This window comes from Lepidochelys kempii, chromosome 2 (genome assembly GCF_965140265.1).
Source record: "Lepidochelys kempii isolate rLepKem1 chromosome 2, rLepKem1.hap2, whole genome shotgun sequence".
Classification (NCBI taxonomy): domain Eukaryota; kingdom Metazoa; phylum Chordata; order Testudines; family Cheloniidae; genus Lepidochelys; species Lepidochelys kempii.
This window is the reverse complement of record NC_133257.1, coordinates 269623411-269649695: the sequence shown is the minus strand read 5'-3', so window position 1 is coordinate 269649695 and position 26285 is coordinate 269623411. Positions and strand designations below refer to the sequence as shown.

At 66.3% G+C, this 26285-nt stretch overlaps 1 protein-coding gene across 1 annotated transcript in view; it reads right to left on the bottom strand.

Annotated features, from left to right (window-relative positions):
- Positions 1-26285, bottom strand: part of LOC140906204 (SCO-spondin-like) — a 123038-nt gene that overhangs the window by 93905 nt on the left and 2848 nt on the right. Inside the window, exons 3-23 of the mRNA XM_073329696.1 lie at positions 25682-25764; positions 24663-24833; positions 23945-24158; positions 21982-22094; positions 21254-21412; positions 19416-19501; positions 18354-18494; positions 18094-18256; positions 17329-17569; positions 16488-16626; positions 15746-15872; positions 15332-15504; positions 14771-14992; positions 14199-14364; positions 13172-13421; positions 10133-10313; positions 8872-8966; positions 7441-7697; positions 6083-6217; positions 5321-5523; positions 31-158 (exon numbers count right to left, since the gene is read on the bottom strand). Of these exons, the coding sequence (XP_073185797.1) occupies positions 31-158; positions 5321-5523; positions 6083-6217; positions 7441-7697; positions 8872-8966; positions 10133-10313; positions 13172-13421; positions 14199-14364; positions 14771-14992; positions 15332-15504; positions 15746-15872; positions 16488-16626; positions 17329-17569; positions 18094-18256; positions 18354-18494; positions 19416-19501; positions 21254-21412; positions 21982-22094; positions 23945-24158; positions 24663-24833; positions 25682-25764 (3447 nt within the window). The remainder of the gene's footprint in view (positions 1-30; positions 159-5320; positions 5524-6082; positions 6218-7440; positions 7698-8871; positions 8967-10132; positions 10314-13171; positions 13422-14198; positions 14365-14770; positions 14993-15331; positions 15505-15745; positions 15873-16487; positions 16627-17328; positions 17570-18093; positions 18257-18353; positions 18495-19415; positions 19502-21253; positions 21413-21981; positions 22095-23944; positions 24159-24662; positions 24834-25681; positions 25765-26285) is intronic.

Sequence of the window (26285 nt, the reverse complement as noted above, 5' to 3'; positions counted from 1 at the left end):
GCCCTGCCCAGCCCAGCCCCCGGCACCTACCCGCAGGCATCGAAGACACACCAGTCGTAGAACTGCTGGCAGGGCACCTCCTCGTGGCACGGGGCAAAGAGATGCTGCATCATGATACTGCAGCGCTTCCGGGCCCAGGTCCCACGGTGAGCATTCACCTGGGAACCAGAGACAGGAATGTGAGCACCCCGAATCCCCAGACACTGCAACACCTCTGCATCCCAGCACCCCGAATTCCCAGCCACTGCAAGACCCCTGCACCCCCGCTGCAGCAACATCCCAGCCTCCCGTCCACCCCCCACCACACTCCAGCCATCAGCGCCTGTGACAAAGTGGGACTGTTCTTAATGTTTCCTCTAAATATTGTGGGGGTGCCTCAGTTTCCCCTATGCAGTTCTTAAGTATCTAGTTTCAGAGTAGCAGCCGTGTTAGTCTGTATTCGCAAAAAGAAAAGGAGGACTTGTGGCACCTTAGAGTCTAACCAATTTATTTGAGCATAAGGTTTCGTGAGCTACAGCTCACTTCATCGGATGCATCATGCTTATGCTCAAATAAATTGGTTAGTCTCTAAGGTGCCACAAGTCCCCCTTTTCTTTTTAAGTATCTAGGTGGTGGGGTAAGGGTGTATGATCATTGCAGAGCCCTAGAGGGCAGGTGTGTGCAGGGGTCTGGACACAGAGAATGGCCGACACCCTGTTTCCTGGCCACTGATGGCCTGGGCCCTTCCCCCCTGCAAGGTGAGAGCAAAAGGGTTGGAGAACAAAGGAATCCGGTGGCCTCCTGGCCCCGGAAAGGGGAAAGCCCAGAGGAGGAGAGGCTGGAGGGAGTTTTCAGTTTGGGGCTGGCTGGGACATGGAGTGAAGGGCAGACGTGGTTGTCTGGCTCACTGCCCCCCAAAATGGACCCAGCTGAGGGGTCCTGTTCTCTGCACCTACAAGCTCTGTGTTAGACCATGTTCCTGTCGTCTAATAAACCTCTGTTTTACTGGCTGGCTGAGAGTCACATCTGACTACGAAGTTGGGGGGCAGGACCCTCTGGCTTCCCCAGGACCCCGCCTGGGCAGACTCGCTGTGGGAAGCGCACGGAGGGGCAGAGGAGGCTGAATGCTCCGAGGTCAGACCCAGGAAGGTGGAAGCTGTGTGAGCTGTGTGTCCTGAACACAGTCTGCTCCCAGAGAGGAGACTTCTCCAGAGTCCTGACTGGCTTCATGGGGAGCAGTTCCAGAGCATCGCCCGGGGACCCCGTGACAACTGGTGGTAGTGGTGGGATGTACTGCACCCCGCGGATGGCGCTTCCTGCAGTAAGTGACTGGGGAGCAGTAAAACAAAGGGGGATTGACGGGGACCAGGCATGCTGAAGATTCAGAGAGAGACAGTTTCGGGGGGCGGTTAACCCCTGGGAGTGTGTGACCAGAGAGAAGGACTTTTGCAGTAACAGGGTCCCCCGGGGGATTGCAGCGAGCGGTCCCAGGGGCGGAGAAGTCTGCAGCTCGACCCTGGCAAAGAGGTGGTGACCTCGAGAAGGACTGGCACACTAGGGGTTCTCCCTGGAAACCATGGGGAGCTAAGAGCACACAGGCCTGTGAGTCCACAACAACTTGGGAAGAGCGAAGTGACGGCCTGTCACCGTCTCCTTAAGAAGGACATTGTAACCCTGTGCAGGAAGAGAGGGTTGAGCGTTGGAAAGTTCACCAAAGCAGAGTTAATCGTGCAGCTGGAGGAGGATGACCGCTCTAAGGAACAGCTTCCTGACCCCAAATGGGGCTATGGCAGGATCTGGGAGCAGCTGGAGTGGGAGCCAGGCATCCCCAAGACTCCTGTCCCCAACCAGACAGGGGTCTTCATGATCAGGTTCCCCATCGGGGGATCGGAGACGGACGGGATTGGAGCTGAGTGCAAGAGAGCAAGAGGACTGTGAGAGACAGCGAGAGCCCGAGAGGCATGAACTGGCGGTGGGGGAGCGGAGAGGCCTAGGGGACCCCCCGGGGTGAGTGGGGATAGACCCCGGGGGGCCAGTTCCGCAGGGAACCTCGAGACTAAATTGCTGCCCCTGGTTAAGGGGGAGGGGGATGTGGATGCCACCTCACTGCCTTTGAGCAGGCTGGCGATTTGAACCAAGGGGACCCTGCGGAAAAGCTTCAGTGTCTAGGTCCCTTGCTGGGTCCCAAGGCCATAGACTCCGTCAGCCAGATGGGTGGGGAGGTGGACAGGCTCCCACTCCTGGTCCCAGCCTATATGTCTGTGTGGAGTTTCCTGGGGCCAGGCCCCTCGGACCCCCAGTGGGAGCGGAAGGTGATGGTCAATGGGGAGACATTCCTGGGACAGAGAAAACTGGTGTCAGGCCCTGGGTGGTGCAGCCTCAGATGCTGAGGGGCTGTGTGAGCTGCGTGAGGGTCCCAAGGACGAAGCCCCTCGCCCTGCCTATGGCCCAGATCTCTGTGCAGACCCAGGAGGGGTGGGGCTGGCTGGTCTTGGGGTTCTCCAGGACATTGGCTGCGAGATCCTGTTGTGGGGTGACTGTGTCTGTTTGGGATAGAATCCAGGCCTTGCTCCTGTAAAGGCCAAGGGTTTGAATTTGAATCCAGGGAACCAATAAGTGGAGAGGGAAATGGTCAGTGAAAATGCAGATGACCTGGCTGGCAGGGGGGAGGAGCGGCTAGGCTCAGGCTACCTGCCTGCTTGTAACTAGACCCCTTGAGCTGGGTGGGACAGAGAGATGCTCCCCGCCCCCTTGCACACTGGAGAGGGGGCTCACGCTGGCTCTGATGCAGTGAGGAAAGCAGCGAGCTCGCTGCCTACCCCCACTGGAAAAAAGAAAAGGAGTACTTGTGGCACCTTAGAGACTAACCAATTTATTAGAGCATAAGCTGTAGCTCACGAAAGCTTATGCTCTAATAAATTGGTTAGTCTCTAAGGTGCCACAAGTACTCCTTTTCTTTTTGCGAATACAGACTAACACGGCTGTTACTCTGAAACCTACCCCCACTGGGACAGCAAGGGCAGGGCTGAGCACAGTGGGAGCTGAGACCCCAGCTAAGGGGGGGGGAGACACAGGCAGGGCAGGGGATCTGTGGGGAGTGGCAAGGTGCTTGGTAAGGAAAGACTGGATGAGCCTAGGCAGCCTTGTGAGCTGATGGCTTTGTCTAGTCAGCAGGGTGGGAAGGCGAGGAAAGTGGAAGATGAGTGGTCTGGACCTTACCTGTTACCTGGGTGGAGAATTGTGACAGGGAAGGAAACGTGCCTTTGTCTGTCAGGGGTATTGACTTGCCTATGGAGGGAGCTACCCTGATCTCCAACCAGCTGTCTGTGACCAGCCTTGTGTGCTGGGACCAGGGGAATGAGATCCCAAGCTGTGTGTCTGGGAAAGGAGAAAGTGTGTCCGGCTCTTCTTTGTCTGTGGAGCAGACAGAAGGGGCCTTTCAGCCTGTGATGGTTGAGGGTTGTGCAGTTGTCTCAGAGTTGGTTCTGGACTCAGCTAAAGCCCAGGAAGGGAAGGGTCCTAAGTTTGTGTCTGCTCGGGAGAATGGCCCGGTAACTAGATCGCACCCAGTTAGTGTCTATGTAAAATCCCCGAGACCAGACAATTCTGGTGCTTGTATTTTGCCTGTTGCTAGTGTGTTGTTGGGAAAGGGTGTCGCAACTCTGTCTAATCAGGGTGAGACCCTAGCCAGGGCACAAGGAGAGCATGAAGGTGTGTGATTGTGTTACCTACTGAGGGTGTGGAAACCTGCAGCAAGAAGGAAAAGATTCCTGAACTTATGTGTGGCAAAGGGAAGGAGAATGCTTCTGACCTTTTATCTAGGAAGTCTGTAAGTTTGCCTGAAAGGGGATTGTGTAGGAATCCGCCGGATGGGCCAGAGGTGATTCTGGATGTAAGGGAGACCCAGAAGGAGTCTGTTGTTGCTCAGGAAAGTGTTCCTCTAGAGCAAGCCCTTGGTAAAGAGGGTAAGAGCAGAATTTCTGTGAGGGGTGAATTGTTGCATAGAAAAGCCCCTAGGGAAAGGAATCCTCACAGAGTCTTTGCAAGCAGTTTACTGCAACTGAAGGGTGTGAAAGTGATTTAATCAAGAAAGTTTCAGTTCCTAGCTGCCAGAAATGTTCTGTTGTGAATGGATCCACTGACTTTCCTGTTGAAAGATCCAGTGTGGAGAGCTTTTAGAAGATCTCAGATGGAGTGAAAGCTGTTAAGAAAGTTAAACAGTCCTATAACCAAGTGGCTGTGTTTGGCCAGCTTGTTGGGGAGAAGACCCAATCCCAGTTTGACCCCCTGGGGTTTTGGGGTGGCCAAAGGGCACAGGCCGCATAAACATTCCCATATGCGGCCTGCGATTGCTATCGACCACCCCCTACCTAAGGGAGGGCGTGAAACTGGAAGGGCCTGGTGTAACTCCTACCAAGGAATGGGAGAGATGCTGGGGCATCCATGGGAACGCTGGTGGCTTCGAACTTCCCCAGGTCACCGGCTAAAGTGACCCCGCTCAGTTCGATCTCGAAGGGGGGAGAGATGTGATGAAGTGGGACTGTTCTTAATGTTTCCTCTGAACATTGTGGGGGTGCCTCAGTTTCCCCTAGGCAGTTCTTAAGTATCTAGGGGGTGGGGTAAGGGTGTATGATCATTGCAGAGCCCTAGAGGGCAGGTGTGTGCAGGGGTCTGGAGACAGAGAATGGCCGACACCCTGTTTCCTGACAACTGATGGCCTGGGCCCTTCCCCCCAGCAAGGTGAGAGCTGAAGGGTTGGAGAACAAAGGGATCAGGTGACCTCCTGGCCCGGGAAAGGGACAAAGCCCAGAGGAGGATGAGGGGCGGGAGGGAGCTTCAGTTTGGGGCTGGCTGGGACATGGAATGAAGTACAGACGTGGTTGTCTGGCTCACGGCCCCCCAAAATGGACCCAGCTGAGGGGTCCCATTCTCTGCACCTACAAGCTCTGTGTTAGACCATGTTCCTGTCATCTAATAAACCTCTGTTTTACTGGCTGGCTGAGAGTCACATCTGACTGCGGAGTTGAGGGGCAGGACCCTCTGGCTTCCCCAGGACACCGCCTGGGCGGACTCGCTGTGGGAAGCGCACAGAGGGGCAGAGGAGGCTGAAAGCTCCGAGGTCAGACCCAGGAAGGTGGGAGCCGGGTGAGCTGTGTGTCCTGCAGACAGGCTGCTCACAGGAAGGAGACTTCCCCAGAGTCCTGCCTGGCTTCATGGGAAGCAGTTCCAGAGCATCGCCTAGGGACTCCGGGACAGCGCCCCAGCCTCCACCCGGCACAGCACCCGCCCCATTCCCCTCTCTTATGGGCACGGGTTTCCTCTCCCCTGCCTGGGGACGTACGGTGCAGGGGTGCTCAAAGTCTTCGTTGTTGACCTCGGGGCACAGGAGGCTGACGCGCCAGGAGTTGCCGAACAGGTCGGATGTGGGCTCCACGACACCCTGCCGGCTGGTGAAGTCATTCTCCGTGTCCCCGTCGAAATTCCCGCACAGCCCCGCCACGCGGCCCTGGTACCGGGGATCCAGTTTCACGTACACCCGGGTGCCTGTGGGGGCAGAGGGCAGTGGGCTCGGGGTTCTGCTGGGGGGAGGGATGGGAGCTCTCCATTCCCAGGAGCTCCATATGGGGGGAGCCCCACCCCCTCCAGGGCCCCCCCGCTCCCGCACCAGGCTCTGGGGGAAATTCAGCCTAACCGTAGTGTACCACCAGGATCTTACTGCAGCGGGGGAACGGCTGGGTGCCCCAGCCTGTACGGCAAGCATAAGGATCGACAGAGAGAAGCACTGGACACAACAGGGCAGGGGGCAGCCCCATGGCTAGGGAGGTTTCTGACTCAGCTGGGCAAAGCCCTGGAGCACAGACTATAGGGAGCGACCCTGCCCCGGGCCACAGGGCAGATCAGATGGAACAAGTTCGTCTTCTCACTGATTTCCAGGAGTCACAGAAGGGCAGCGGGGCCCAGGTGACAGCCCATGAGGCCATCAGGGAAACAAGCCATGTGCTTCCCATGTCCCACCTGGCAAGGCCCCGCCCCCTCGGCCAGACAGGGCCCCGCCCCTTGCGGCCTGGCAGGGCCCCGCCCCCTCGGCCTGGCAGGGCCTCACCTCCGTCCCAGAGCACGCTCAGCCCCAGCTGGGAGATGAGGATGAGGAAGACGCCAGCTCGCTCCAGGGTCAGGCCATTCCCGCTGTAGGTCTTTGGGGGCCGCACTGAGACTCCGTTCACTGTCACGTCCTTTCCTGGCCACAGGTAGAAAAATCAGAGCGTAGAGGGACAGTCAGTGTCTGGGGAGCTCCCCTACCCGGCCGCAGGGCCCTGCACAGCGCACAGCCTGGGAAACACAGCACAGTGCAGAACGACCGCGGCACCCCGCCACCCCACGATGCAATGCACCGGACCGCTCTGTGATGCAATGCAACGCCGTGCCATGCAATGCAACGCAAGACAGCACCCTGCAGTGCAATGCAACGCAACGCCCTGCAGTGTAATGCAATGCAAGACAGCACCCTGCAGTGCAATGCAACGCAACGCCCTGCAATGCAATGCAATGCAACGCAAGACAGCACCCTGCAGTGCAATGCAACGCAACGCCCTGCAATGCAATGCAACGCAAGACAGCACCCTGCAGTGCAATGCAATGCAACGCCCTGCAGTGCAATGCAACGCAACGCCCTGCAATGCAACGCAACGCAACGCCCTGCAATGCAACGTAAGGCACCAACCCGTGAGCAACGCAGCTCCCTGCGATTCAATATACTGCACCGTTCTATGCTGCAACTCGCCACATGGCACTGCCCTGCGATGCAGCGCAACGCCCCGCCCCGGGATGCAATACCACGTAACGCACCACTCCGCGACAGAATACAATGCACCGCACGGCGGTTCCACATAATGTCGCACACCCCACTGTGATGCAAAGGAATGCACCGCATCGGACTGCGATGGACCACGCCGCGCTGCAATCCATACCCCACGCCCCGCGCGGAGATGCAACTCACTGTAATGCACCACACCACGATGCTGCCAGCCTGCAATGCAATGAAATGCAACCCCACCCACTTCAACTGCGACGGCTCTGCTAACCAGGGAACTTACAACGCCCCTCCCCTCCCTCCTCAGCGCACACCCCCTTGCTCCTGGCCAGGCCAGGGGGCAGGGTGCTGAGTTGAGCCAGGCCAGGAGGCGGCTGGAGGCACAGAAGCAGAGCCGTTTGCAGAGCCGCGTGGGGCGCGGGCTGGGGCTGCCAGCCAGCGGGTGCAGGTCCGCGCGGGGCTTGCGGGGGAGCAGCAGCGGCTGGGCAGAGGGGCCCCGATGAGAGACACGAACTCAGCCTGGCCTGGGAACCCGCAAGCTCCTACTTGGGGGACAGACTGGCCTGGAGAGCCTGGCTCTGGCCTGGCCTGCCCAGGGGCCAGCCGGGAACCCCTAGTGCTCTGCCCCCTCTCCCCCCACGGCCCCCCACCTCTCAGGAGGTGGATGACGGCGTTCCCGATCACCACCACCACAGACTTGGTGCAGGTCACGCCGCTGGTGCCGCAGGGCACGTTCTCGGAGGTGACGGTGAAGAGGCCGCTGCCCTCGCGTGCCAGGACGTACTCGCAGTCCCCCAGGAAGGAGAAGGCCCGCCCATCGAAGGTGACGTAGTGCGGGTCTCCCGTGGCCACGCAGGTGCCCACGCAGTGGTGGGTGCTGCACTGCCAGCGACGGCTCCGGCACTCACTGCACAGGAAGGGAGAGGGGTGTCGGGGTGTGACGAAGCAGGACTGTTCTTAATGTTTCCTCTGAATAGTGCGGGGGTGCCTCAGTTTCCCCTACGCACTTCTTAAGTCTCTAGGGGGCGGGATAAGGGGGTGTCACTGTTGCAGAGCAAAGGGCCAGGGTACATAAATGTCCAACACCCTGTCTCCTGCCAACTGATGGCCTGGGCCCTTCCCCCCTGCAAGGTGAGAGCTGAAGGCTTGGAGAACAAAGGGATCAGGTGACCTCCTGGCTCCGGAAAGGAACAAAGCCCAGAGGAGGAGGGACTGGAGGGAGTTTCAGTTTAGGGCTGGCTGGGACATGGAGTGAAGGGCAGACGTGGTTGTCTGGCTCACTGCCCCCCAAAATGGACCCGGCTGAGGGGTCCTGTTCTCTGCACCTACAAGCTTTGTGTTAGACCATGTTCCTGTCATCTAATAAACCTTCCGTTTTACTGGCTGGCTGAGAGTCCTGTCTGACTGCGGAGTTGGGGGGCAGGACCCCCTGGCCTCCCCAGGACCCCGCCTGGGCAGACTGGCTGTGGGAAGCACAGGGAGGGGCAGAGGAGGCTGAAGGCTCCGAGGTCAGACCCAGGAAGGTGGAAGCCGGGTGAGCTGTGTGTCCTGCAGACAGGCTGCTCCCAGAGAGGAGACTTCCCCAGAGTCCTGCCTGGCTTCATGGGGAGCAGCTCCAGAGCATCGCCCGGGGACTCCGTGACATGGGGCTCAGCCACACTGCAGACCCGGGCATCCCCAGCATCCCCAGCCCTGGGCACCACCAGCCACCGCCACCCCCCGGCCCGAGGCACCCCCAGGCCTGGGTACTGCCAGCACCCCTGCCCCAGGCCTCACCAGCACCCCCAGCTCTGCCAGCAGCCCCAGGCCTGGGCACTGCCAGCATCCCGGGCACCGCCAGCCCCCCCCGGCACTGCCAGCACCCCTGGCCCTAGGCCCTGACACCATTCTGGGGCCTGCCAGCCCCCCCAGCCCCGGGCACTGCCAGCCCCCCAGCCCCGGGCACAGCACCGGCACATCCCACTTGGCTCCTTAGCACTATGCCAGCTCAGCCCTGCCCTCCACAGCAGCCCACCACCACGGCCTGCTCCCTCCACGTGGCAATCCTCGCTCAGGGCTTTCGGATCCCTGGGCGCCCTTACCAGGTGTTGCAGTCCTTGGTGATGGTGTCGTTGGGCTGGTACAGCCTGCCGTTATGGTGGCAGGGACACTCGTCCGGGGAGACGCAGCGCTCGTTCTGGGGGGAGGAAGGGGAGCGTGACAATGGCCTCGTGGCCCCAGAGCTCCCAAGAGACCAGGGCAGGGCGGGGGTGGCCCAGACCACTCTGCGTTGGGCAGGTCTGCAAGGCTCCCCCGGGAGAGGGATCCAGCCCAAGCCGGGGATCAACCTAGGTGTCTGGAGGTGAAAGATCTCCCCTCCCCTGCCCAAGGGGCTCAGCCTCTGCGTGGAAGGGCTGGGAATGCTCCCGGCTCTGCCACAACATGGGAATGCTTTGTCATGTTTTTGAGAGCCTGTGTGTGCCTCAGTTTCCCCTGAGTGCTGCTTTGTTACCAGTGGGTGGCGGGGGGGCAGTTGCTCTCAGGGCAGGCTGAGACATGGGTGTGGGTGTCCCGAGCTGGCTGGGCCTAGTCCCCATCTCAGTGGAGCTCCTGAGAAGACAATGGCAAATCCAGATGCCAGGATATTGACACCTAGCAACGAAGACCCAGGGAGAGATGGGCTCCCCCTCCGCCCTGTCTCTGCAGGGGGGGCTGGACAAGGATCCCCGGCTGGAGAACACAGGGCTGGGAGCAGGGAGGTGGAGACAAAAGTCAGGGGCTGGAAGGAGTCGGGGCTCCCACCTAGAGTCTGACCAAGGAGGCCACCCAGACAGAGCCGGACCCAAGGGTTCCCCACAGCCGGGCTGGGCTTGGGGCTGGCCAGGACGGACCCTGCTTCACCTTTCATTGCCCCGGGCTGCCCTAAGGGCCCCTAGGCTGGGCACCAGCTAACAACTGAACTCGGCTGTGCCCGTGCTGGGAGTGCCTCTCCAGAGTCCTGATCCCTGCAGAGCAGCCGAGTCTCCCTCAGGGGCTGTCTCCGGGGGACTCGTGGCCCGGAGCTCATGGGGAGTGGGGGCTGCAGGCCCACAAGGCCAATCTATGGGGCAGTGAGGCCGTGTGGCTCACCCTGGAGGAAGAGTGGGACCCCCAGGGGGGCTGGCACATTGAAGGGGCCTCCCAGAGACTGTTCCAAAGCTGGGAGCGCAGCCCCGACCCTATGGGTCCGTGACAGGCTCACACCGCCCCCCATGCCCGGCCCACCGCGAGACAAGCTGCCAGGGCTCGTGTCTCCGTGCCGGGCCAGGCTCCCCAGACGCTCCCAGACTGGGGCAGAGCCAGGGGAGGGAACGGGAGACTCACGAGGAAGACGGTGCCTGGCGGGCAGACGCAGCCGTCGGAGAGGCCCGGGCAGCTCAGGTTGCCCTCGGCAGTGGCGCAGGTGCGCAGGCAGGACCCGTAGGCGTAGACCAGCTCCCCGGGGCAGAAGGCGGCTTCGGGGCAGCTGTCGTCGGTGCAGTTCCACAGCCCGTTCACACAGACGCTGCAAGGCAGGGCCACGGGTAAGGGGAACGCCCGCAGCGACCAGCCCGCCCCGGACGAACCCTCCACGTCAGATGGAGGCTTTAGGGGGAAGCTTTCCTCACCCCCGGCCCATCCCGGCCCACTGCAGGGTCCTCGCGCCTTCCCCGGACACAGCTGGGACTGGCCACGCTCGGTACAGGACCCCGGGCTGACGCGCTCCGGCGGCTCCTACGCGAAACCCAGCTCTCTGCTCGTGCCCCCGCATGGTCCTGGGCGTCCCCCCAGGTACCCAGCCAGAGCACGCGGCGCCCTGCACAAATCCAGCCCAGGTCCCCCGAGACTCATGGGGGTGGGACTAGATACCTCCGGAGGTCCCTTCCAACCCTGATATTCCATGATTCAGCGCCGCTCTGGAACGGGGCACTTCCCCAAGCCCTGCTTCAGCAGTGGTGCAGCCCACGAGCCCGGAGTCCCGGCAAAGCAGCCCATGGGCACCTCGCAGCCGCTGGGGTCCCCCCGCCCTTCGCAGCCTCTACACGGTGTCACCGGAGCCAGGGCAGCCCGGCCCTGCCCCGGGGTCACCCTTCATACCCTGACCCAGGTCAGGCAACGGGGCCCCCTCTGCCCAGCGCTCCTGGGAGCCAGCCGGTCCTGGCCCTGTCCCGGAAAGGGCTGGGGATCCCTCACGGCAGCACAGAGCCCCAGCAGAGCACGGGGCAGCACTGACGGAGGGGAGAGCGCCCCGCACTGAGCCCCTGGCCCGCTCCCCGCAGCCCCCACCCCCTGCCGAGCCCCCGCACCGCTCCCCGCAGCCCCCGCCCCCTGCCGAGCCCCCGCCCCGCTCCTCGCAGCCCCCGCCCCCTGCCGAGCCCCCGCCCCGCTCCTCGCAGCCCCCGCCCCCTGCCGAGCCCCCGCCCCGCTCCTCGCAGCCCGCTCCCCGGCTCCTGCCCCCTGCCGAGCCCCCACCCCGCTCCCCAAGCCTCCCACTGAGCCCACTCCCTGCAGCCCCTGCCGAGCCCCCACCCCACTCCCCGCAGCCCCCGCCCCCTGCCGAGCCCCCACCCCAGTCCCCCCACCTCCTGCTGAGCCCCCACCCCACTCCCCGCAGCCCCCGCCCCCTGCCGAGCCCCCACCCCGCTCCCCGCAGCCCCTGCCCCCTGCCGAGCCCCCGCCCCGCTCCTCGCAGCCCCCGCCTCCTGCCGAGCCCCCGCCCCGCTCCCCGCAGCCCCCGCCCCCTGCCGAGCCCCCGCCCCGCTCCTCGCAGCCCCCGCCCCGCTCCCCGGCTCCTGCCCCCTGCCGAGCCCCCACCCCGCTCCCCAAGCCTCCCACTGAGCCCACTCCCTGCAGCCCCTGCCGAGCCCCCACCCCACTCCCCGCAGCCCCCGCCCCCTGCCGAGCCCCCACCCCAGTCCCCCCACCTCCTGCTGAGCCCCCACCCCACTCCCCGCAGCCCCTGCCTCCTGCTGAGCCCCCCCTACACTCCCCGCAGCCCCAGCCCGGGCCCCCTGCCCAGCCCCCGCCCTGCTCCCCAGCACCACATTGGGGTCAGCACTGACTCAGGGGACAGCACCCCTCCCTGCAGCTCCCATCCCATCGTGACCTGGCTCTACCCTGCTTAGCTCGTGAGATCCCGCACGTGCTGGCAGAAGGGCTCAGCCAGGCGGTTGCCATCTGCCTGGATTCCCCTGCCAGGGGCTGGGGTTCCTTGCTGCGTGTGCTTCTCCCGGGCCAGGACCCTCCCAGAGCCTCCTGGCTCTCCCGGCGCGTGGTGGATGGTCCGTGGCTCAGGCCACGCGCGGGGCGGGAGCCGGCGTCATGTGGCAGAGACATTCAATGAAATCCACCTATCCTGTGGTGCCATCAGAAACAGGCCATAGGGTGATTTCATCAGACATCTCCTACCACCACCTCACCCCATCTGAGGGGAGAGAGCTGGGCGCCCCTCCCGCCCCTCCCTGAGGGCTGGCCGCCCTGGGAACACTGCCCCAGCGCAGCCCTGCAGGCCTCTCTCTCCGCAGGCTCTAACCCAGCTCTGAATAGTCCTTGCCCTTCGCAGGATCCTGTGGCAGTGAGTTCCGCATGTGCACACACTATGAATAGCCCGCAGGGGCCAGATTCTCCTACGGCAGGATACAAGCAGCCCCCGGGAACAACAGCAGGAGTTACTCCTATCCTGAGGGGGAAGGATCGGGCCCCAGAGGTACCAGCATGGCTCATTGCAATAGCAGCTGCAGGCAGCTTGGGTTCCTCTCCCCCAATCCCTGAGCACCAGCGGCAGCCCTGCCCCTGGGGTCCCCTCTAGGAGCAGAGGGAAGGGCAGGCCCTTGGCCCAGTCTGCCTGTGCTCTCTGCTGGGGCAGTTCAAGCCTGCTGTGCTGGGGGGTTTTCACGCAGGGACCACCAGACAGCAAGTTACAGTCTGATCTGGCCCCGTGCCCCATTCCCTGCCCCCCTGTGCCAGCCAGTCCCTGCTCTGCAGCTGGATGGGAACCAGCGCCCCGTAGCGGGGAAAAGCCCCATGCCCCATTCCCTGCCCCCCTGTGCCAGCCAGTCCCTGCTCTGCGGCTGGATGGGAACCAGCGCCCCGTAGTGGGGAAAAGCCCCATGCCCCATTCCCTGCCCCCCTGAGCCTGCCAGTCTCCACGTCCCTTTCTGGGCTGGGTGCTGGTGGGACTGGGCGGCTGGCAGCTGCAATGCCCTCTCTCCCCTGCCCAGGCCGGGCCTGGCACTAACTCCGTGACGCAGAGCCAAGGGCTGTGCTGGGGAGCTGGGCCCACAGCCTGCCCCACCAGCTTGGCGGGAGGTGCTGGTGCAGGAGGCTCTGCCGTGCGACCCTCTCTATGCCCAGGGCAGCGGGGAGCGGGGCAGGGCTACGCACCAGGCGTTGCAGCTCCTGTGGACCTTGCTGCCGGGCGGGTAGGTCTCACCCCCGTGCTCGCAGGGGCACATGCCCGGCGGGACGCACTGCCCGCTGTCGTCCAGCACCAGTCCCTCGGGGCAGTTACAGCCGGCCACGCACACGGCCAGGGCCTGGCAGGAGCTGGCCGCCCCCATGCGCAGATCGGCACAGCTCTTCCCGCAGGGGGCGCTGCACTCCTGGTAGACCTGCCCCCCGCTGCACGGCACCGCTGTGGGGAGAGGGAGAGGGGGGAGGGGGCCTTAGCACAGGCACCCCCAGCTTCCTCGCCGAGAGCAGAGACCTGCCTCGTGCCCCAACCCCCCGGCTCCAGGGCCCATTCCCCGCCTTCTCCAGCGCCCAGCCCTCCCCCTCCCCAGAGCCCGCCCCCCGCCCATCTTCTCCCCGCCCCTTCTCCAGCACCCATCCCCCCTCTCCAGCGCCCACCCCCTCCCCTTCCCCAGAGCCCATCCCCCGCCCATCCCCTCCCCCACCCCTTCTCCAGCGCCCATCCCCCCTCTCCAGTGCCCACCCCCTCCCCTTCCCCAGAGCCCAACCCCCGCCCATCCCCCCGCCCCTTCTCCAGCACCCATCCCCCGCTCCAGTGCCCACCCCCTCCCCTTCCCCAGAGCCCAACCCCCGCCCATCCCCCCGCCCCTTCTCCAGCACCCATCCCCCCTCTCCAGTGCCCACCCCCTCCCCTTCCCCAGAGCCCAACCCCCGCCCATCCCCCCGCCCCTTCTCCAGCACCCATCCCCCCTCTCCAGTGCCCACCCCCTCCCCTTCCCCAGAGCCCAACCCCCGCCCATCCCCCCCGCCCCTTCTCCGGCGCCCATCCCCTCCCCCACCCCTTCTCCAGCACCCATCGCCTTCTCTGCCCTTTCTCCAGAGCCCATCCCACACCCACTCCACCCCTTCTCCAGAGCCATCCTCTGGCTGCCCCACCCAGCCAGGCAGGGCTCCCCTCCCCGGACATGCCCAGTGGGGCCCAGCCTAGGCAGCCACCCACCGCAGAAGGTCTGGTTCCTCCAGGGCACCGGCGCCCCCTCCTGGGCACACTGCCTGGCGTAGGCGGCCAGGGCGCGGCACAGACAGTCCCCGCCGGCCGGGCAGCCGCACACGTCGGAGAGGCAGAGCTGATAGTAAGGGTCCCGCTCCACCAGGTCGTGGCAGGGCTGTGGGACAGGGCAGGGGGCGCGTCACCCAGGGGCTCGGAGCAGCCGCCCGGGCTCCAGGCCCTTCCCTTGCGGGGGCCCCTGCTGGGAGCACAGCACCGGGGGGCACGTCAGAAACCAGCCCCACAGACGCATGGGCACACGGACAGCACATGTGCGAACAGCCGCACGTGGAGGGGGCCAGTCCCGTGACCACCCGACACGCGTGACACAGACATGGGGCGGCCGGGATCCCTCAGGGCAGACACACGCCGGGGACGTCCAGACAGGCCCACACCCGTGCCAGGGGCACACAGCAAACGCTCCTGGATCTGCCCCCCCTCCCCGGCACGCGCACACACAGATCCGGTGCCCCTCGCTGTGGCCTCTGGTCCCAGCCCCCCGGGGGCTCCGCCGGGGCGGGTACCTGGAAGGCTGGGCCGTGCAGGGTGCCGCAGGCGGCCTCGGCGAACTCCCGGCGCTGGGCGAAGGTGCTGCAGGGGTCGAAGGCGAAGGAGCCGAGCGCGGGGCACTCGCTGGACGCCCGGAACTTGTTGGCGAAGGCGGCGACGCTGGGCTCCACGTCCCCGGCGGGGGTGGTGAACTCGTCCTGCTGGTTCCAGGTGTAGGTGCCGCACAGACCTCGCACCTGCCAGGGGAGGGGGTGAGGGGGCAGCCGGGGAGCTCCCCCTCCCCACACGCCGCAGGGAGGCCAGCGGGTGCCAGGCCTGCGGGGGACGCGGACTCTTGCTCTGCCAGGCACGGGGCGAAGACCCACCGGCTCCCTCACCCCGGGGTCTGCGATGCAAGTCGCGAGAGACCTGGCACCCGCCATACGGGCCTGGGAGGCTCCGGGCCCCGCTCCCGGTACTCAGAGCCGGCCATTCGGCCCACGCCCACAGCTGGGCTCCTCTCCCCTCGGGCCCTGCGGGCAACGCCCCGCTGCGAGGGCCCTCCCGGGGGGCACCAGGAGCGCGCTGGGCCTCACCTTGCCCGCGAAGCCGGGCTGCAGGGTGATGTAGGCGGCAGGGAACTCCAGCCCCCACAGCACGTGGGCGCCGAAGGCCTGGAGCAGCAGGAAGGAGGACGAGGCCCGTCGGATGCTCAGGTCAGCGCTGGCAAAGGGCAGGGCCACCTCCTGCCCGTTCACGGCCACGTCCCCTGCAGCAGGGAAGGGCCAGAGAGGAGATGGGAGAGGAGGAGGGCAAGGGAGAACCGCACAGAGAGAGAGGCCCCGACCCCACTCCCTGACCCACCACCTGCCAGCTGGGCCTCTGCCCTGGGCAGATCAGAGCCAGCCCCAAGCCAGCCAGCCCCGCTTCCTGCAATCCCTTGATGCCCCCAGGCTGCCCGTCTCTGCAAGGGGCTGCCAGGCACTCCCCCGCGGCGAAGCCCAGCTGACCTGTAATGTGGAGCCGGGCGGAGGTCCTGTGCGCAGTCACCGTCAGGGCCCGGAGGCAGCTCACGGCCCCTTTGGTCCCACACGCCACCTTCTCCACCGTGATCAGCAGCTTCCAGTCCACAAAGTCCTGCCAGGCAACGGTGCCCCAGCCTGTGAGGGCCGGAGACGCGGCCCAGGGCGGCTCCCCAGCCGTTCCCTGTCGCGCGCCCCGGCCCAGGGGACGGGACCTGCCGGCCGCTCTCGAGGGCACGGCGCGGGCTGGGCTGGGGGCCCCGCGGGGCTCTGCACTGGTTTGTTCATGGAGGGGCTCTCCAGAGCTGCACCAGCACTGAGTAGCCAGGCTCCTCGAGGGGCTGCTTGGGCACAGCATGCCCCCCAACCCCCATGCCGTGGGGTTCCCTTCCTGCCCAGGGCACCAGACACCCCTCCCCGCAGCAGCCTGGCCCCCCAGGCCCATGGCAGCTCCCAGGGCACCCAATCCCCCCTTCCCTTAGCCCCATGGCAGCTCCCAGGGCACCAGATCCCCCCTCCCCCTGGCTCCCCAGCCCCATGGCAGCTCCCAGGGCTCCAGTTCGCCCCTTCTCCTGGTCCCCCAGACCCAACGGCAGCTCCCAGGGCACCAGACCCCCCTCCCCCGGCACCCCAGCCCTATGGTAGCTACCAGGGCTCCAGACCCCTCTCTCGCCAGCAGCCTGGCCCCTCAAGCCCCACGGCAACTCCCAGGGCCCCAGACCCCCCTCACCTGCACCAGGATGTACTCGCAGACGCCGTGGAAGGAGTAGCGCTTCTGGTCGAAGGTCACGTAGTGCGGGTCCCCGATCACGGCACACTCGGCCGAGCACTTGTCCTGCGAGCAGTACCAGCGCCCACCCTGGCATGTGCTGCAGGGACAGGGGCGAGAGCGGGGCACGGGGTCGCCAGGGCTCGCTGAGCCCCCTGCCGTATGCCGGGCCGCGGCAGGCACTGCTGCTGGTGCCGGGGCCCCCAGGACATGGTGGGGGGCATCTCCAGGAGGGACCCCTCCAGCCTGGGGAGGCCCAGCCTGGGGCTCCCACCCAGGGGTCCCCAGCAGCTCCCGGGGCGTCGCATCCCAGCTGCCACCTGTCTCTCTGGTTCCACTCAAGTACCTTTGCTCAGCAGCTGCCCTGCCCCCGCCCCACCGGGCCCGATCCTCCGTGGGTCTCCTCTGCAATTCAAGGGAGGTACCCCACAGGAGCTGGGGATGTACCCCGGGGAAAGTGGGGTGCAGCAGCCTGAGCGAGGGAGAAGGGCCCCCAGGGATTCTCCAGGAGGCAGGGGGCTCCCCACACAATGCTGTCCTCCCCTCGGGTGGGGCGGGACCGTGGGGTGGCAGAGCTGTGAGACGGGGACTCTGCCCCGCTCCGTCACTGAGGGGCCCGCGGAGCCCAGACCGTCCCCGCGGATCGCCACGCCCCAGCCTGGCACGGCACTGCGCCACCAACTGCCCGAGTCCAGCTCGGCCGTGCGGGTGTGGGCACCGGGGAGGGGTTACCTTAGGGGCTGCCCCTCCCTGCTGCCCACACCAGTGCCCGGCGGGCAGGGCCGATGGGGGCTTTCCTCACCATTGGTTGCACCGCTGCTGGATGCTCTGCCCCGGGGCGTACTTCTGGCGACGGTGGTAGCAGGGGCAGTCGCCCTCAGGGACGCAGGCCCCCCCCTCCAGGTAGAGACCCGGCGGGCACTCGCAGCCACTCACACACTCGTCCCGGCAGTGCCCCTCCTCGCCGGTGCCCACGGCGGCACAGCTGGCCGGGCACGAGGACACGCAGTCCGAGTACTGCTTCCCCTGGCCGCACTGCTTCTCTGCGGGGCAGACACACGGCGCCTCAGGCCCGGGCTGGCAGCGCCCCCTCTGCCAGGCAGCCGGGCGCGGGCTCCCAGGGAGCATGTCTGCCCGGTCGCCCCGCCCACGTCCGAGGAGCACATGCGGGGCGACGCCACGAGAGCCGCGGGGGCTGCTGCTCCCCACACGCAGCCTGCGGTGCCGGAGTGAGAGGAGCTCCTCCCCGCTGACAGCGGTAGCGGGTCTCTTACCCATGGCCCTCGCCACGAGCGGGCAGCCCCACTCCCTGTCTCCGACACATGCACCAGGCCCTTCCAGCCCGGGGCGTTCACGGGCGGGCGGCCCAGGGGGCTGAGCGTCTCCTGAGCGTGCAGGGGGTGAACCGGGGCGTGAGGGTGGGTGTATGTGGGGGCTAGGGCTGGATGGGAGACAGGTGCGAGGGGAGGGCGTGGGGGCGGGGGGCAGAGCCGGGGGGAAGGGGTCCGTGCTGCCGGAGCGGGCCCGGCTGTGGAGCTGCCCGCTGGGGGAGCGCACTGGCCCCTACCGCAGAACCCGGGCCTCCTCCAGTCGAGGTAGACGAGCTCCTGGGCGCATTCGCGGGCATAGCTGGCAAAGGTGGCGCACACGGCCTCCCGCTGCCCGGCCCCCGTGCCCCCCTGCCGGCAGGACGCGGACATGCAGGCGTCGTAGAATCCGCCCGGGTCCACCTGCAGGGAGAGAGGCCGCGTCAGCCAGCGCCGGGGTGGGGGGTAAGGGGGGGCTGCCCCGGCTGCTCCCCGGGGGTGGGTACCGCCGTCCCCTGACCTCGGAGTGGCACCGGCTGAAGGGGTTGGCCAGCAACTTCCGGCACACGGCCTCGGCCTCCTGCCTCACGGCGCTGGCCTCCGCATCGTCACAGCTGTCTCCCGCCTCCGCCACGTCCTGGCACGGGAGCTGCCACGGGACCTGGGCAGAGCAGAACCCACGTCAGTGCCAGAGCACCCCCAGCCGTCAGCCCGGCGCCCCCCAGAGCCGCACGGGGGAGCCCCCCCAGCCGTCAGCCCGGCGCCCCCCAGAGCCGCACGGGGGAGCCCCCCCAGCCGTCAGCCCGGCGCCCCCCACAGCCGCACGGGGGAGCCCCCCCAGCCGTCAGCCCGGCGCCCCCCACAGCCGCACGGGGGAGCCCCCCCAGCCGTCAGCCCGGCGCCCCCCACAGCCGCACGGGGGAGCCCCCCCAGCCGTCAGCCCGGCGCCCCCCAGAGCCGCACGGGGGAGCCCCCCCAGCCGTCAGCCCGGCGCCCCCCAGAGCCGCACGGGGGAGCCCCCCCAGCCGTGAGCCCGGCGCCCCCCAGAGCCGCACGGGGGAGCCCCCCCAGCCGTCAGCCCGGCGCCCCCCAGAGCCGCACGGGGGAGCCCCCCCAGCCGTCAGCCCGGCGCCCCCCAGAGCCGCACGGGGGAGCCCCCCCAGCCGTCAGCCCGGCGCCCCCCAGAGCCGCACGGGGGAGCCCCCCCAGCCGTCAGCCCTGCGCCCCCAGAGCCGCACGGGGGAGCACCCCCAGCCGTCAGCCCGGCGCCCCCCAGAGCCGCACAGGGGGAGCCCCCCCAGCCGTCAGCCCTGCGCCCCCAGAGCCGCTCGGGGGGCACCCCCACCTCGCCCCATGCAGCCCCCGGGCGCTCCCCCTTCTGAGCACGCACTGCTCCTGTGCGGCAGAAGCATCTCCACCAGCTGCCACCTACACCCCAGCTCCCGCCGCTCCCCGCAGGGTCAGGAATACGCTGCACGGGGGCGAAGGGCTCTGGGCACCAGCGCAGCCCCAGGGCGGTGTCACGCCTTCCCCCTCCCTCTGAGCCGTGGGAGAGGACTGCAGCAGGGGCCCTCCCCACTACCTCTGGGCTGGCATCTGGGACCCTCCAGGAATTCCCGAAGCTGGCGGCGAACGTGGCCACATCCCCTCCTACACGCAGGAAGTCATCTGCAAGCAAAACAGGCGCTGGGGATGTGGGGAGAGGAAACCACCCCTGCTGGCAGGTGGGGGCTGGGAATGGGGACACCCCCCCGGGGCCAGATCTCCAGCCTCAGCTCTCACTCCACGCTCACCTGCTCACGCCAGGAACAGGCCCTGGTGTCTGCTCCCTGCTCCGCCCCAGGGGAAAGGCATGGACAGTGGGAGGGCTTGTTCTGGGGCACTGTCACCAAGACACAGGCAGGCCCAGGAGAGAAGAGCCCCTGGAGCGAGCTGGGGGCCCTCACCCAGCAGGACCGGAGGACGGCAGCTTGGATCCTGCTGCACCAGGGCAGGTGCCCCCGGCACGGGGATGCAGGAGGTGCCCCCGTCCCCTTCCCTAGCAGTGGGAGTGCTGCGAGGGAGAGACGTTCCCAGCCGGGCTGATGGAGATGAAGCTGTCTCGGGTCCCCAGGGCAGGGCCCTGTCGGCAGGGGGCCCGGCCCCACGCGGTGAGCAGGGCGGGTTGGGGGCAGAGCCCTGTCGGCAGGGGGCCCGGCCCCACGCGGTGAGCAGGGCGGGTTGGGGGCAGAGCCCTGTCGGCAGGGGGCTCGGCCCCACGCGGTGAGCAGGGCGGGTTAGGGGCAGAGCCCTGTCGGCAGGGGGCCCGGCCCCACGCGGTGAGCAGGGCGGGTTGGGGGCAGAGCAGTGTCGGCAGGGGGCCCGGCCCCACGCGGTGAGCAGGGCGGTTTGGGGGCAGAGCAGTGTCGGCAGGGGGCCCGGCCCCACGCGGTGAGCAGGGCGGGTTGGGGGCAGAGCCCTGTCGGCAGGGGGCCCGGCCCCACGCGGTGAGCAGGGCGGGTTGGGGGCAGAGCCGTGTCGGCAGGGGGCTCGGCCCCACGCGGTGAGCAGGGCGGGTTGGGGGCAGAGCAGTGTCGGCAGGGGGCCCGGCCCCACGCGGTGAGCAGGGCGGGTTGGGGGCAGAGCCCTGTCGGCAGGGGGCCCGGCCCCACGCGGTGAGCAGGGCAGGTTGGGGGCAGAGCAGTGTCGGCAGGGGGCCCGACCCCACGCGGTGAGCAGGGCGGGTTGGGGGCAGAGCCCTGTCGGCAGGGGGCCCGGCCCCACGCGGTGAGCAGGGCGGGTTGGGGGCAGAGCCCTGTCGGCAGGGGGCCCGGCCCCACGCGGTGAGCAGGGCGGGTTGGGGGCAGAGCAGTGTCGGCAAGGGGCTCGGCCCCACGCGGTGAGCAGGGCGGGTTGGGGGCAGAGCAGTGTCGGCAAGGGGCCCGGCCCCACGCGGTGAGCAGGGCGGGTTGGGGGCAGAGCAGTGTCGGCAGGGGGCCCGGCCCCACGCGGTGAGCAGGGCGGGTTGGGGGCAGAGCCCTGTCGGCAGGGGGCCCGGCCCCACGCGGTGAGCAGGGCGGGTTGGGGGCAGAGCCCTGTCGGCAGGGGGCCCGGCCCCACGCGGTGAGCAGGGCGGGTTGGGGGCAGAGCCCTGTCGGCAGGGGGCCCGGCCCCACGCGGTGAGCAAGGCGGGTTGGGGGCAGAGCAGTGTCGGCAGGGGGCTCGGCCCCACGCGGTGAGCAGGGCGGGTTGGGGGCAGAGCCCTGTCGGCAGGGGGCCCGGCCCCACGCGGTGAGCAGGGCGGGTTGGGGGCAGAGCCCTGTCGGCAGGGGGCCCGGCCCCACGCGGTGAGCAGGACGGGTTGGGGGCAGAGCAGTGTCGGCAGGGGGCTCGGCCCCACGCGGTGAGCAGGGCGGGTTGCCCCCGCAGGGCTGTGCTCACCGGCAGGGTCGTCATTGTAGAGCCCGCAGAGCCCGCGCGTGGTGCCCCGCAGCTCCCCGCTGACCGTCACATACACCGTGTGGCGCCCGTCAGACTTGACCCGCACGCCCAGGCCGCTCTCCACGAAGACGAAGTCACCGAGCCACCGGACGCTGATCCCTGTGGGGGGAGAGCGGTGGGCAGCTCAGCAGAGCCACGTGCCCGGCTGCCAGCCAGGGCCCAGAGAGACGGGCCGGGACTGAGCAACGGGCGCATGGGCTGCATGTCGGGGCCTCCCTGCCAGGGAGATGGATCCAGCAGTGGGATCGTCTCCAGGAGGGGCTGGGAGCCCCAGGCTGGGCTGGGCAGAGCCCTGGGTGACGGATTGTCGGCCTGCTCCCGCCTGGGCACGGCCTAGGTGCTCTGTGTGTCCCTTAATTCCACCCCATTCCTCCTAGCTCGCCCCTATGGCCCCAGCAGTCCCTCCCCGGGGCCCGTTCAGGCCGGTCCCAGGCTAGACCTCTCCTCCCACCAGCTCTGCCCAGGCGATGGGCATGGGTGGACCCCAGTGGGTGTCAGGGGACCTAAGCACCAAGTGCCTGGAGACAAACAGGCCTGGGGAGACCCCAGGAAGCCCAGGACACGGGGACATCCCGCGGCTCTGCCAGGCAGATGGGCAGATCAGAAGCCCCTGTGTGCCGCGTGCTGGTCCTGTGGCTTTCCCCCACAGAGCTCTCTGTCCTCCTCACCGTCCTGCAGGAGCGGCTCCCCCTCTGGCACCACGACCCCGTTCACGGAGACGTTTCGGCCCTGAGCCACGACCAGGTCCAGCCCGAAGAGCATGTGCAGCGCCTGCGGGGAAGGCAGGGCAGGGAGTGAGCGAGATGGCGGCTCAGGGGCACGCGGAGCTAGAGGGGGACGGCAGAACATGGCCCGTGGCTTTAACAGCGCGGGGATGAGCCACTGGGACCTGCTTCCCCGGCCAGTGTGGAGTCTCCATCCCTTGCTGGCTCCCCTAGCAGACTGGCTACTTCCGCGAGAGACACTGTAGCCAGACACAAGCCACAGGGCTCAAGCCAGGCAGAACTGGCTGAAGCTCACGGCCTGTGCCCTGGGAGGTCCTTCTGGCCCGAAGCTCTCCGGAGCAGCGGGGTAGGTGACCTCCACCGGCCCCTCCTCAGCCAGTCTGCCCCCTGGGCTCTCCCTGGCAGCCCCCTTCACACCCAGCCTGCTCTTGGTGTGTCTTTACCCCATCCTCTGGCTCGCTCTCTAGGACATTGCACTCCATATGATTTATGGAAATATGCTTATTAGGGTAAATATGATGCAACTGGAATATGCTTTCTGCAACAGGTCTCTTGTAAGGTATCGTTACAAAGGTTATAACCTACTGAATATATTCCTCCTATTTGTATGTATGTATCATTCTTGTATCTGAAGCTAGAAATATAAAGTATAACTCTGGGGTCCTACTGTAATTATGCAAAGTGTGGGCCATGGATGGTGCTTTGGAATCTTGATGGCCCCCACTGACTAGGACAATTGGCTGTCAGTGGCTCTGTTCACTTGCAGGCCTCCCTGTGTTCCAGCCCAGGAAGAATGGACCATGTCACATGATGCTGGAATCCATCTTAAATCTGGTATTTTTCCATTTAGAAGGAGGGGTGGGACCCAGAGAGACAAAAGATTCCCACCTTGGGCCAAAGTTATAGAAGGGGGTGGAACAGAACAAAGGGGGTTGCCAGTCCTGAGAAATCCCCTAGTTACCACCTGAGCTGGAACTAACAAGGACTGCACCAGGGGAAAGGATTGGGCCCAGACTAGGAAGGAGTCTAGTCTGTGGAAGGTTTCAGAGGAGCAGCCGTGTTAGTCTGTATCCACAAAAAGAACAAGAGGACTTGTGGCACCTTAGAGACTAACCAATTTATGAAGTGAGCTGTAGCTCACGAGAGCTTATGTTCAAATAAATTTGTTAGTCTCTAGGGTGCCACACGTCCTCCTTTTCTTTTAGTCTGTGAAAGAAGCTTATTGGAACATCTCTGGGGGTGAGATTTACCTGTATTCAGTTTCTTAATGTATTAGGCTTAGACTTGTGTGCTAGGTTTTATTTTGCTTGGTAACTTTGTTCTGTCTGTTATTACTTGACACCACTTAAATCCTACTTCTTATACTTAATAAAATCACTGTTGTTTGTTAATTAACCCAGAGTAAGTGATTAATACCTGGGGGAGCAAACAGCTGTGCATCTCTCTCTCTCTCAGTGATATAGAGGGTGGACAATTTATGAGTTTACCCTGTATAAGCTTTATACAGAGTAAAACGGATTTATTTGGGGTTTGGATCACATTGGGAGCTGGGTGTCTGGGTGCTGGAGACAGGGAACCTGCTGAGTGGTTTTCAGTTAAAGCCTGTAGCTTTGGGGCGTGGACCAGACCTGGGTCTGTGTTGCGGCGTGTCTGGCTCAACAAGGCAGGGTTCTGGAGTCCCAGGCTGGCAGGGAAAACGGGCTCAGAGGTAACTTCAGTACATCAGGTGACAGTCCCAAAGGGGTCTCTGTGACCAAACCCGTCACACTCTCCCTTGCTCTTTTCTCACCCCCCTCTCCCTTTCTTCCTGTCTCTCCCCGCCCCCAACACCCAAGGCCCTGGCTGGTCGCGGAAGACCCCGGTGAGACCCCGTACCCGGTGGCAGTGTGATGGTGCACAGGTCCCGCTGCCCGAGATGTCCACGGCCCAGGTGCCATCAGAGGCAGCAGCTAGGCTGTAGGTGCAGTCCCCGTGGAAGTGGAAATGTTTCCCATCAAAGCTGCGGTAGTGGAAGCCGGCCCAGGTGACGCAGGTGGCAAAGAGGCGGTGGCGAGGCCTGGGCAGGCCCAGCAGGGCCGTGGGGGGCAAGGGCCGGAGGAGGAAGGGGGCCGGCAGGTCCCCTGCGGAAGAACAAGGGGACTGATCAGCTAGCGGGCACGTCACGGTCCGGTGACACCCACAGAACTCCAGAACCGGGACCTGCTGTGAGCCGCCGTGGGGGCGAGGAGAGGCAGCATGGGCTGGGGGGCACCCAGTAACTGGCCTCTGGGAGACCTGGCGTGGGGGGCTCCGACTCGCCCCCCTGGGAGGGTTAGTCAGAGCTCAGCTGCCCAGGGCCGGGCGATCAACCATGCCAGGGCCACCCTGGGGTCTCTCCTGAGGGTCGCGGCTGCCTGGGGGCGGGAGGGTCTCGCTCCTCAGCACCCCCGCGGCTGTGCCGGACAGCACGATGCAGGGAGCACGGCATGCTGGGAGCTGCCATCTCCCGGGGGCCGAGGCTCCATGGTGCTGTGGCGTGGGACTGGCTGGGTGGCCGGGGCGCTGCCCCAGGGGCAATGCAGCAGGGCTTGGCACTGGGAGCAGCACGCAGGGCAGTGCCCCTTGCCCCCGGAGTCAGCACTCGCCTGGCAGGGGCAGGGCGGAGCAGCTTAGGCAGACCTCGGAGGAGGTGTTCTTCCAGCTGCGGCCCCAGGGCCGCCCGCAGCACTCGGCCATGCTCAGCAGGGACAGGTTCCAGGTGCCCAGGCCGGCCTGGCACTGCCATGTAGAGAAGCAGAGTCCCAGGAAGCCCTCGCCTGGGAGAGAGCGACAGACACTGGTCAGGGGAGAACGAGGCCAGGCCCTGGGTCATGCTCCATCGGGGCCCCGCTGTGCCCCCAATGACCCCTGAGCCTCCCTACGTGTCCAAAGAACTCCGGTGGCCACAGAGACCTCAGAGCCCGCGGAAGCTCCCCCTGCCCGTGGCACCCGGCGTGGCCTCGGGACTCCCTTTGGGGGTGAGGCCGTGTGGACGGGGGCTAAACACGATGGCGTTGGCCTGGGCCCGTTCCCGAGGGTGCAGGGCAGCCCAATGTATGGCTCCCTAACCCTGAACCTGGCCCCCCGCCTGCCCCAACCTGACGCCCCGTGCCCGGCTCCCCCCGCAAACCCGGCCCCCACCTGCCCCAGCCCGACGCCCCGTGCCCGGCTCCCCCCGCAAACCTGGCCCCCGCCTGCCCCAGCCTGATGCCCCGTGCTCGGCTCCCCCCGCAAACCCAGCCCCCACCTGCCCCAGCCCGACGCCCCATGCCCGGCTCCCCCCGCAAACCTGGCCCCCGCCTGCCCCAGCCTGACGCCCCGTGCTCGGCTCCCCCCGCAAACCCAGCCCCCACCTGCCCCAGCCCGACGCCCCATGCCCGGCTCACCCCGCGAACCCAGCCCCCGCCGGCCCCAGCCCGATGCCCCGTGCTCGGCTCCCCCCGCAAACCTGGCCCCCGCCTGCCCCAGCCCGACGCCCCGTGCCCGGCTCACCCCCGCCCTCCCAAACCCAGCCCCCACCTGCCCCAGCCCGACACCCTGTGCCTGGCTCACCCCCGCCCTCCCAAACCCAGCCCCCGCCTGCCCCAGCCCGATGCCCTGGGCCTGGCTCCGGCAGGCTCCTCACCCTGGGTGCAGTATGGCCCGCTCCAGCCCTCGCAGCAGGCTCGCACCGTGCGGTTCCACACCACGGGCCTTGTGTCCGGGGGCCTGCCGGGCAGGGGAGAGGCACAGTGATGGATGAGGGGACAGAGAGGGGTGGAGGCACAGACATGGGGGGCACAGGAAAGGGGCACAGACATGGGGTGGGGGCACAGAGTGGGGACGGGGGCACGGCAGGGTGGGGCACAGACATGGGGTGGGCGCACAGGGAGGGGATGGGGGCACAGAGCAGGGGTGGGGGTACATAGAGCGGGAATGGGGGTTCAGAAAGGAGATGGGGGCAAGGACAGGGGTGGGGGTACACAGAGCGGGGATGGGGGCACAGAGAGGGGACGGGGGCACGGCAGGGATGGGGCACAGACATGGGGTGGGGGCACAGAGAGGGGATGGGGGCACGGCGGGGTGGGGCACAGACATGGGATGGGGGCACAGAGAGGGAGGTGGCACAGAGAGGGGTCAAGTTGAGGGATTCACGCCTGGGCTGAATCTCCCTTGGTTCCCTGTTGGCCGCCCCGATCCCACCTCCCCCCAGCATCCCCTGCTCTGCCCCCGCTGGTGGCCCCGGCTTG